Below are 12,328 nucleotides of genomic sequence, written 5' to 3' on the forward strand. Positions count from 1 at the left end.
GTGAAGTAGCCTGTGTGCAGGCTCTCTCTTCTTCGGGCGATCGAGAAACAGGAGAGACTGTGGTGGAAGCCCCCAGTCCCCCATCTTTCTAGCTCGCCCCGCCAAGAGAAACCTGCACTCAGGCTACATGTGAACTGGCCAATACTTACATTGCTTTTAGTTATACAAACAGGTGACCATATCGCAGTGCCAAACGAACGCGACAATATTCTGACGACCCCCGCTGAATCAACAGTTACTGGAGTCAAACTCTCGGTAAACCTTCAACAGAGAACAAGCAACATCAGTAGGTACAATGACGAAATGGTATATGAAATGAATCATACATGAACATGAAATCAACTTAAATCAAGTGAAGCCATGATCTTCGCAGTTATGAACGCAATTTTTACAATTGCGTAGAGAAGCCTGAAAAATTCAGGACTTCAACGGGGTTTAAACCCGTGACCTCGCGATTCCGGTGCGACGCTCTAACCAACTGAGCTATGAAGCCACTGACGTTGGGAGCTATAGTCATTTGTGGGTTCCAATGGTCCATTGATTCATTCCTCAGGGGACCACTGGAACCCACAAATGACCAGCTCCCAACGTCAGTGGCTTCATAGCTCAGTTGGTTAGAGCGTCGCAAGCGGAGAATTGTCCGATCGCTCAAAGAAACGATGCCACATAATGAACAACTTACTAACCTCACTTGCCCGGGGTAGTACTGGGGAATATTGGCCGTCGGTCGTTTTTCGTTTTTTCTCGCTGCGCTCGGTCCGTACTGCCACGGGCAACATTCCCCAGGACGCTGGGCCCTTGCGCTAGCTTAGTAAGAGGTCAATATTCTGCATCATTCAAAATTTAGAGAGCTGCAAGTGAGTTGCAAGTCAGTTAGCCAACCTTGGAAGATCTACGGAGCAGTGCCTTACCCGACCCATGAGAGCAACGACTTTTCACTCAGTGTAACCCTTTCCTCTGTGATGATGTTCTCTCGGAGATCGAAGAATTTAACAGCTAAAGCTTGTTCGCCGGGAAGGGGGTTGTCCAGATGATACACAACCATGAGTTGATGATAACAGCCTGACATACAAACCACTGGACCTGGAAGGCTAAAAACGTGTCTCTGTACACCACCAATGGTAAATACACGCAAGAACCGTTTGTTGGTAGCCGCCGCGACAAAAGAGCTCCCAATAGCCACTGCCTATGAGATTGCAAAACTTAATCATTTCAGAGTTACAACACATACAATCCAGATGTAGCGACAAATTCCCAATTGCTCATTCCTTTTAATTAGCTTTCCCTGGTATTTGCATTTATATTTGTAGATGAAGCCAGAAATTGGAAAGTTTTCTTTTTCAATAGCGCATAATGATTATTCGTTATAGTCAAATCGATTACCGATCAAAATCGAGTTTTCACTAAAACTATTGGATCGGGGAAGTCTGCGCAGCAAATGGCGATCAAAAACGTTGAGCTGACCACCAAAATATTTCGATTCGTTACGGTCAGCCTCCTTGCATGAAAAGTTCATTTAGAGCTCTAACAACCATGCACATAACTTTAGACGTGATTCATATTTTGGAAAAAAAGAAAAATGACTCAATCCATGACGTCACGGTGGCCATGTTGGTGAACTCAACAATTCTTTGATTGCACTCACATGATAACGGTAAATACTTGTTTCCATATCTCAAAGTGCCCTTGGACGTGAGGGGCCTGGAACAACAAAAATGAAACAACCCAAACACATACAAAAATGCTAACCTTAGGCCTAAACATTATCTAAAGCATATTGTTTAGGCCTAAGGTTAGCATTTTTGTAAAGGTTTGGGTTGTTTCAGCTATTGCACTCTTCCCCTCCTACTGCCACCCCAGGCCCCTCACGTCCAGGGGCACTTTGAGATATGGAAACAAGTCTTTACCCATGATAAGACAGCCATGTTGGTTCCAAAACAATAGAAAAATGTAGCTCAAGATTTGCATAATAATAGAATCAAATTCCCAAATGCCTTTTCCTCTATCGTTTTTTCCACCAATATGGCGGCTGTGACGTCAGATGCAATAACGAAAATAGGCCATTTCGGAAAATACCATAATACTCTTTGTTTGGCCCGCCAAATTTTGCATGAGCATCGTTTCCAGTTTCTCTTGGGACTTAGAATGGTCCCAAGAGGAAACAAAAACAATGCTTGTGCAAAATTTGAGGGGACAAACAAAGAGTATTATGGTATTTTCGGAAGGGGGGGCTATTGGCTCTTTTATTATGCAAGACGCGTGCGACATTTTGCTTGTGTTTTGTAGACCAATATGGCCGTCTTATCACGTGACTGCAAGCCAAGAATACACGAACTTCTCAATGGTCCTTCTAAACAGAATTTTCCTGTACTTTAAACCTATTCACCCCTAAACCGGCCTAAACCGGCCATACTTAGTATTTTACTCAGTCTAACGCCAGAAGATTTTACTAGTCAATGGGCTAATGATTTTTGGAACCTCTCGGATTATGCTTTTCCAGAAAACAAAAACAACGTTAAAAAAAAAGGTGTTAAACTGTCCTTTATCGAGCAAGAGTTCGCTATTAGACTTTCTTTAAAAAAACGTTTATCATACGGACAAAAATTAAATTTAAAAAAATTACTTGTATGGATTCCTCTGCTGGCATTTCCACAGTCCACTCTTTGGAATTGTCCCAGCTTCCGAAATGGATACAAACCAGTTTGCTGTGAGAAAAATCAATTTTCAAGTTACAGAATAAATATGAAAAAAGGTAACCCAAACTAACTCCACACATTGACTAAGTTGTCCCCGACCCTAAGGCCCGTTTCAAACGTCGAACTTTACATGTGCCGAATCTAATGTAAATGAGCGAAAACAATTGATTTTTCTCATTTGCATTAGATTTGGCACATGAAAAGTTCGACGTTTGACACGGGCCTAAGACTCTAAACCTTCTTTGATAAGAACGTTTTTTTCTTTTTTGGCGATTTGGGCCTGAAACATTCCTAACATGTTCTTAAAGTTGTGTGGTGTACTAAGTTCAACTTCGCACAGAGTTGTTTCTCAGTGTATCATGCAATAAGAAAACCGCATTGTTTATTTTCAAAAACGTCCCTAAGTATTTGCATTAATTGTCCTGTTATACTACAGTTTTACATTTCTTCTACCGTTATTTATACTACTCACAAAAAAAAAAAACAAACAAACAAGCAAAACACATGCAGTACTAAATCACGAAACAGCGAACGAAACATCGTATATGACCACCAAACATTGAATACTAACCAACAAAGGTCTAATTAGGCCTAAAACATTATTGCTCCTAATTCGATTAAGATTGGGATTAGCAGCAATAACGTTTGAGGATATATAATATCAATTCCATCCTTTGTCGGTTAGTATTCAATGTATGCGGGTGGGGTCAGACATGGCGTTTTGGTGTTTCGTTTCGCTGTTTCGTGGTTTAGTAATGAGCAAAACAAAGACCTTCTTAACTGACTCTCAGCCTGGATATGTTCTTATAAACAAAGAGAGTGTATTATGGAGAATGTATGAAGACCTCTATTGAAACTGCGGACATCAAGCGATTCTTCAAGCGATAGATAATCGCAGTCAATGAAACGATATATGCAGCATCACGAGATGAAAACAAGCTTGACCGGGATTCGACTAGAAACTCGTTGCCAATCTGCATTTCTAATATGCAGCTTTGATTTATTCTCCATCACTTTTCACAGGATATAGAATGGCCTAGCAGTTAACTAGATAACCTGGTGGCGAAGCGGTAGAGATCGAAGTAATCAGCAATGGTCAAGCGTCTATTGTCATTTTTATAAACCTGCAGCATCTCATCTTCAAGCGCGAAAGGCCAACTGAACCACGTCCTACCTTCCACCAATCAAACTTCCAAGCCAAGCCGAACGAAGTCGATACTTGAGCCAAAAACACCCAAAAGGTACCGTGTTAGCCTTGTCCATCGATTACTATCCTTGGTGAGGCAAATGTTAACGATTATCACACTTATATGAAAGGGTGACGGATTATACAAAAACAGACACCAAGAAATCAGAAGAGAAATGGACGGTGCGTCACTTCTTACTTTGTGCATGACCTTTTTCGTCCAAACAGCATCTTTGGTTCTTAAGGAAAGAATCTCAACATTCTAATTTTTAAATTGATTGACGGCGTTGAAGCTGAGATTCCGCAGAATTATGAAAATGGCAGTAAAGACTTTCATAGCACGCAACAATCTTAACGGCAGCTTACCTTGTCATATCATCCTGTATTTGGCAAGCTAACAACAAAGCAGTTGAAGACAACGCAGCCATTGTGTGGTTCAAATGATTGGTAAGATGTAATGGATGGTGTGTGCTGGTATCATGAAATTCCACCTCAATTGACGATATTTCGTCCTCCTTATGGCAGCGAACAATTCCAACTGAATTCCACACCTGAATAAAAAGCAACCAAAGTTACTTCCTCGTGACGTCATTCCATGCTTTGCACTCTTGGTTGTACAAAAATTATCTTGTCTATACACAGAGCATAGCCCAAGGATATTCAATTGCTGTGGTCAGTGGATGTTTAACAATTATTCCATGAACGCGCATTGGATATGAGATGATAAATAGCAAAGAAAGGCGCATACTGAGTTGGCCAGAGTCATCTCATGTCAAACGAAGGCCAGTGAAATAATTGCTTTAATAAAAGCCCCCACAAATAATGGATAAATGTTCCCTATTTTATTTTGTGAGGGCAAAAAAGACAAAAAAGAAGCTGATGCTTACAGTTACTGTTTATTTGTAGACGACGGTATAATAATCTAAACTCTAGAATTGGATTATCCAATATCTAGTTTCTAATAGTTAACAATAATCATTCTCTGAGTGCATGTTTAATTTGATAATCAGAGATGGCAAATAGCCGAGGCGCGTAGCACAGAGTTGGCTAGAGCCAGTCTTGAGCTTGGCCACACTTGACGCAATCAGTTTCCATAATTAGGCCATACGGTATATAGTAGAGCAGTTTTCAATTGAGTGTCGAAAGTACTTAGCAAATTGCTTTGGTTTCGCATTACTTCACTCAGTGATTGGTTCAAAGTTCTCACGCCACTTTTTCAACCAATCAGAAGTGAAGCCAAAACCAATCATGGCTCACACGTGCACATTTTCCCGCGCTTCGTGTTGGCTACTATGTGTAATTACTTCAACTTTTGATTGGTTTACTGAATTGTCTCCGTCCTTTTTGATTGGCCAAAGTAGTTACTTTGGTTTTGGTTTTGGATTTACGAAATTCGATTGAAACTCACTCTATGAGCTGATACCCACAAGTAAAGGAATGAGACATGCTTTCTTTTCTTGTTTATTATTATTATTATTTTTTTTCACATTTTGGTTTTGGTTTTGGTTTTACGACACTTGTGTTACAGCCCGTACTCGTTCTGGAAGAGTTACAAAGAAGCCTAAGAGACTGGATCTGTGAATAGATATACTAACCCCACCCTAGTGTGTAGGACTTAGAGTGTCATGTGACTTTCGTTGTTGTTCCCGCTCTTGTTATCGAAGGTTTTTGAACGTCTAGCATTTCGCTCGTATACATCCCCTTTGTAAATCGATGTGTAGCCGAGTCCAGTGGATTAAAGTTGTGTTACGCTTCAGTGTCTCGTCGTAAATCCTAACAACTTGATTGAAACTCACTCTATGAGCTGATACCCACAAGTAAATGAAAGAGACATGCTTTCTTTTCTTGTTGTTGTTGTTTTTGTTTTTTTGTTTTTTTCACATTTTGACCTGAAAACAGCAGCCTTGCCATAAAATTGGACGCTTTATTACTAAATACAGTTTAAGTACCAACCATAAACCTATGCATAAGATGAACTGGGGTTGAGCCCGCTCTTGTTATCGAAGGTTTTTGAACGTCTAGCATTTCGCTCGTATACATCCCCTTTGTAAATCGATGTGTAGCCGAGTCCAGTGGATTAAAGTTGTGTTACGCTTCAGTGTCTCGTCGTAAATCCTAACATGGTCCTTCACAGCCGGATAAAAGGAAATATTTCAGCAGTAAATTTGTAATTCTTTGCAAGGTCGTCAGTTGCAACCACATGGCCACCGGTTCCTCGAGCAAAATGGAAGACTTATCTCAACTGACAGTCGATCAAATTCGTGAAATGCTTGGAAAAAAAGGATTGCCGACTACTGGAAAGAGAAAAGTCTTACTGGAAAGGTTAGCGAACGCTCAGCGTGATTCGAAGTCAAATGTTATTGCACCAGAATTAAAGGAAGGTTCGAATTTCGCCGAGGCTTCGAAGGAACCTCTTCAAGTGAAAAGTGAAGTTGAAATTCAGGAGGTTAGTTCGATTAGACGTAAAGCCAGAGTCTTGCAAATGGATGTGGATGCGTTGATTCAGGATATTTTGTATCTAAGTCAAAATGCAAGCAACAAAATCAAAGTACAATTGAGAATTGAAAGGCTAACTGTGTACCGTGAGAATTATCTTCAACTGAGAAATGAATTAATCGCGCTTGTTGCAGAGGATATGATAGAGGAGGAACTCCGAGGATGGGGAAAAATTCTGAGTGAAGTAGATAAAGCTGTGGATGCTGCTCATGAATTCCTAAATAAAGATTGCGACGTGGGAGATCACTCCTCGAAGGATATTGCATACAGTGACAGTCGTGTATCCTCAAATCTGAAATTACCGAGAATTGAGTTGCCAAAGTTTAATGGCGATGTGTTGAAATTTCAAAACTTCTGGGATCAGTTTGAAGCTGTAGTGCATAACAATGTTGATTTACCAAATGTTCAGAAGTTTACTTATCTACGCTCGGTGCTAACTGGAAATGCCTTGAAAGCAATAGACGGATATGAAGTAACCGGAGCAAATTATGAAGCAGCTGTTGAATGCCTTAAACACAGGTATGGAAGAAAACGTATGATCATCTCATTTCTAGTGAAATCTGTCATCAAGATGGATGCTAAGTCAGTTGTTAATGCATCCTCCCTCAGAGATCTCTATGATACCTTTATGAACAGAACTAGAGCTTTAGAGGCTCTTGGAGAAGATCCAATGAGCCATGGATGTATTTTGTTACCCCTTTTTGAGACCAAGTTACCACCACAGTTATTGGAAAAATGGGAGTTGACACTTGCAGACACTCAAGAAGATGAAATAGGCCTTGAATTGTTCTTTAAATTTCTTAATCGACAAGTTGTGTCCAAAGAAGCAGGAGAAAGAAGTTCAAATGGGAACATCACCCCAGGCAATCACAGTTCTGATAAAAGTAAAGAAAACCGAAGAAAGTCTTCATCTCCCAAAATGGGTGGTGAGAATGAGATGTATACTGCTTCTGCACTACTTGGTGAAACACGCCCTCCAACACAGCCAAATTGTAATTTCTGCAAGGCAGATCATGACTCACAAAATTGCCCAATGTTTAATGAAAAATCACTTGATGGTAGATGGAAACTAGTGCAAGAGAACAAACTGTGTTTCAATTGTTTAAAACCTAGCAACCACAAGCACTTCTCCAGAATTTGTCGCCATCCTAAGTGTTCTGTAGCGAATTGTGGTCACCGACATCACTGGTTATTGCATGGGCAGCAGTCAGTTGTTACACCTCGCCACCTAAGCAACACTAGTTTAAGTGGATTGGCTTCAACTAAGCCTGCATTACCTATGAGAGAAACACTCCTACAGACAGCATTGGCCAGGTTAATTGTTAAGGGTCAAGAAATGACAGTCCGTGTTTTACTAGATTCAGGGAGTCAACGTTCGTATATACGAAAGAACATTGCAGAGGCCCTTGACCTGCAAGGTCCCTCAGAGCTATTAAGTGTCACAACGCTAGGTGGGGAAACCAGCGAAACGAAAAGATTCCAAAGAGTGAAATTTACCCTTTCACCAATTAAGGGAGATTCAAAGGTGGAGATAGAGGCCCTTTCTATTTCCAAAATTTGTAATCCTCTCGGGCCAGTACAGATGGACTTCCATAAGAACTCTCATCTTCAAGGCTTAACTCTTGCAGATAGTTATCCTCGTGGTTCAGTTCAAGTAGATGTTCTTATTGGTGCAGACCACTACTACTCATTTGTGACTGGGGTCTGTAAGAGAGGTAGTTCCAGTGAGTCACTTGTTGCTGTTGAATCTTGCCTCGGCTGGATTGTCACGGGACAAGTAAACCGCCAATCAAGGCAAACTTCATCCATGCTGACAGTTGTAGAAAACGGTGGAGTTAACGAAACATTGAAAAGATTCTGGGAACTGGAATCAATAGGCCACTTGCACTAAGAGGTCACGTGACCAATGCTTCCCTTAAGCAGTGAGTTGTAATCTTGCTGTTGCCAAAAATTGACAGAACACATAAAAATTATCTTACACGCGAAATTTGAGAGGAAACGCATTGAAGGGAGATATTTTATGGTACTTTGATTTTTCAACAAAGTAGCATGATTTGTCTTGGCCGCCATGTTGGAGGGCATACTCTTGCCCTCCAACATGGCGGCCAAAACTACTTTTTGCTAATATCTTGTTAAATGTTTGATAGTTGAGTTCAGATGTGCCATAAACGTTACCACATCATCTTTTCAACATTTTCCTTAAAGTTCAAGTGCAAAATTTGTGTCTGAAAGCGGTAATTCATAATTTTAAAAAAATCAAGTTTTGGTCACGTGACCAGCTACGGACTTTCTCATTTTAAGCAAATAGTGCGGGTTTGAAAAACCAAATCACTATTATTTTGTTTAAGAGATGACCCACTAATAGTGTTTCGAAGGCAAAATCATGTAACTCTCATTTTCATAAAAACGATGTCACATGACCTCTTAGTGCAAGTGGCCTATTGGTATTGCAGAGAACGAGGACCCTGTTATGTCACAAGAGGAAGAATGTGCTGTTGCTGACTTCAATAGAGGATTGAACTTTGATGGACATAACTATGAGGTGCGACTACCATGGAAACGAAATCCTCCAAAGCTAGAAAGTAATTATGCACAAGCTTTGAGACGCCTGGAAAGTGTTGAAAGAAAGTTAAGGCAAGACCCTGTGAAAGCTAAGGCTTACAAAACAGCGATCAACGAATATGTAGAGAAAGGTTTTGCAGAGGAAGTACCTGATCAGAGTGATGACAATGGAACTGTGCGGTACTTACCGCATCATGCTGTATTTCGTGATGACAAAAGAACGACAAAATGCAGAATCGTATTTGATGCTTCCGCACGAGAAGGATGTGATGCTTCCCTTAACGATTGTATTCTTCCTGGTCCTCCTTTACAGCCGAACCTTGCATCTGTACTGATTCGATTTAGAACACACAAAATTGGTCTCATAGCAGACATTGAAAAGATGTTTCTGCAAGTCAAACTAGCACCAAAGGACAGAGATGTTCACCGCTACCTGTGGAGAGATTTACAGCCTCACGAAACACCAAAGGTGTACAGAATGCAGAGATTGACTTTCGGTGTGAACGCAAGTCCTTTCCTTGCAATTGCTACAGTCCATGCTCATGTAAACAAATACAAAGAAATGTCCCCGTATGCAGTAGAAGAAATTTTACAAAATATGTATGTCGATGACTGCCTGACAGGAGCCGATACAGTAGATTCAACTTTGAATCTTCAACAAGAAATGTCAGAAATTATGATGACAGCAGCATTCAATTTGACCAAGTGGGCAAGTAACTCAGAGCTAGTAATGGATGCTATTGACCCAGCTAAAAGAGCCTCATCGCCATTCGTGGAGTTCAATTCGAGCGACCCCCTAAAAGCACTTGGCGTGTCATGGGACTTGAACTCTGACCACTTTAGATTCCTCGCACCGAGTGGAATCATCTCATCCCATGATCCAATGTCAAAGAGAAGTCTACTTAGTCTGGCATCGAAAATGTTTGACCCACTGGGACTGATATCACCCTTCACTGTTAGAGCCAAAATCCTTTTCCAAGAGTTGTGGTTGAAAGGATTACAGTGGGATGACCCACCCGCTAGATAGCGACACTAAAGCAAAGTGGTTAAGTTGGAAGTCCGAGTCGTTGCAGCTAAAAGATGTGACTATCCCTCGATGCTTTGGAAATGGTATTACACAAGACTCTGTGGTAGAGGTGCATGGTTTTGGAGATGCTTCCCCCAAGGCGTATGGAGCAGCAGTGTACATTCGAATAAGAGACAAGCAAGACAATGTATCCTCACAGCTGGTAATATCGAAGTCCAGAGTCGCGCCCATTAAGAAGGTGTCACTTCCAAGGCTGGAACTTTTAGCAGCAGTTGTAAATGCCAGGTTGCTAAAATTTGTTGTAGGGGCTTTGCCAATGAAGGTGGCTAGGGTTGTGTGTTGGTCAGATAGTATGGTGGCACTGCATTGGATAAAAGGGCAGAGTTCTTCCTGGAAGCCATTTGTTGCCAATCGTGTAGCTGAGGTACAGTCAACGTGGGATCCTGAGTGTTGGAGGTATTGTGGAAGTAAGGAGAATCCTGCAGACTTGTTGACGCGTGGGTTAAGCTGTAGTGATATGATTTCAAGCACTTTGTGGTGGAATGGACCCCAATGGATGTCTTCGCCTTGTGAACCACTACCCGCTCAACCCGAAAACGAAGCTGCTCCCGCCGAAGCTTGCGAGGAAAAAAGAACTACCCATGTGTGTACAGCAGTCGTTGCAGAACCACTGATTGATATGTCACGCTACGGGACATGGTTAAAGTTGATTCGAGTAACTGCTTATGTATTGAGAGTGGTCAAGTTGTTTAAGACTAAGTCTAGGTCTTGTGAAAGGGAACTGTCGGCGGACAAGGTGAGGCAAGCCGAGATTAAATGTTGTATGTGGGTGCAGGAAGTGGTCTACAAAGAAGAATTCGAGAAACTGAAAGCTGGAGAGGTACTTCCCAGTAACAGCTGCCTCGTGAAACTGGACCCTTATTATGACAGAGATGATCAGGTATTAAGAGTTGGTGGGAGACTACAGTTTGCTGATCTTCCCGAACAGAGCAAGCATCAAATAATCTTGCCTCACGGACATCCTGAAGTTGCCAAGATGGTGCAAGATGTACATAAGAACATGTTGCATGCTGGTCCAGAAACGGTATTATCAACTTTAAGGCAGAAAGTTTGGCTAACTCAAGGAAGACGTGAGGTTAAACGTGTTATCAGAAGATGTGTAGCTTGCCAAAGACAACGGGTTGGACCTTGTGCCCAGAAAATGGGTCAGCTGCCAGAGGAGAGAATTTCCTGTTCACGAGCTTTCGCGCATGTTGGGACTGATTTTACGGGACCACTGTATGTGAAAGAGGGCTTAAACATTAAGAAAGCATATGTGTGTATTTTCACATGCGCATCATCTCGTATGGTTCACCTGGAACTTACACATAGTTTGACAACTGATGAGTTCCTTCAAGCGTTTAGTCGCATGACGAGTCGCAGAGGTCTTTGCCATACAGTGTGGTCAGACAATGCACAAACCTTCAAGGCAGCAAGCAGGGAAATTCAGAAATTATACGATGAACCCACTACTGAAAGTCAAAGAATGTGGAGTACGCTGGATCAAGATCAAATCAAATCAGAGTTCTCATCACGAGGGATCAAGTGGAAATTCATCACAGAGCGTTCCCCATGGAGAGGTGGATGGTGGGAACGATTTTGCAGAATGATAAAAGAACCACTGCGCAAGGTCCTTGGAAGGGCACTTCTCACCTTTTCTGAGCTAAACACGTTGCTGGTCAGAATCGAAGGTATCATTAACTCGCGGCCGTTGACCGCAGTAAGTGATGATTGCAGAGACCCGTTACCTATTACACCTGCTCATCTTGCAATTGGTAGGCCAATTAACCAGTTACCGGAAAGGAAAGAAAGTAGCTTAGAGGAGACCAGTAAGAGGACTGTCGAAAGGTATCTCTACCTGCAGAGACTACTCAATCACTACTGGAAGCGTTGGAAACAAGAGTACCTACATCTCCTATCGGTAAGAAACAAGTGGCATAAAGAGATCCCTTCTATTCGAGTAGGCGACATTGTACTTATTTCTGACGACAATGTGCCGCGCACCAAATGGCCGTTGGCTAAAGTTGAAAGGGTTTATCCAGGTAACGACGGGCTTGTACGGACCGCTACAGTTAGAGCGCATAACAGCTTCTACAACAGACCCGTTCAACGTTTACACAAGTTAGAGATTGAGTCAGCAGCTTCACAAGTAAGCCCGGAAGCAGAGGATCCAGTCCATGGTGGGGAGAAGCCACAAACGAACACTGTTCATGCTGCAAGTATACCTGTTTCCAAGCCTAATTTGAGCGTTGTCCTCCCCGAAGGAGGACAAGGTGGGGAGAATGTTACAGCCCGTACTCGTTCTGGAAGAGTTACAAAGAA

The 12,328-nt window shown here is 41.9% G+C and overlaps 1 protein-coding gene across 1 annotated transcript in view; it reads right to left on the minus strand.

The window, feature by feature from the left end:
* The window catches only part of LOC138049101 (WD repeat and HMG-box DNA-binding protein 1-like), a 43,557-nt gene that overhangs the window by 10,927 nt on the left and 20,302 nt on the right, over positions 1-12,328 (minus strand). Inside the window, exons 17-20 of the mRNA XM_068895229.1 lie at positions 4,249-4,433; positions 2,624-2,705; positions 912-1,186; positions 150-261 (exon numbers count right to left, since the gene is read on the minus strand). Of these exons, the coding sequence (XP_068751330.1) occupies positions 150-261; positions 912-1,186; positions 2,624-2,705; positions 4,249-4,433 (654 nt within the window). The remainder of the gene's footprint in view (positions 1-149; positions 262-911; positions 1,187-2,623; positions 2,706-4,248; positions 4,434-12,328) is intronic.

This window comes from Montipora capricornis, chromosome 5 (genome assembly GCF_036669925.1).
Source record: "Montipora capricornis isolate CH-2021 chromosome 5, ASM3666992v2, whole genome shotgun sequence".
NCBI classification, from domain to species: Eukaryota; Metazoa; Cnidaria; class Anthozoa; order Scleractinia; family Acroporidae; genus Montipora; species Montipora capricornis.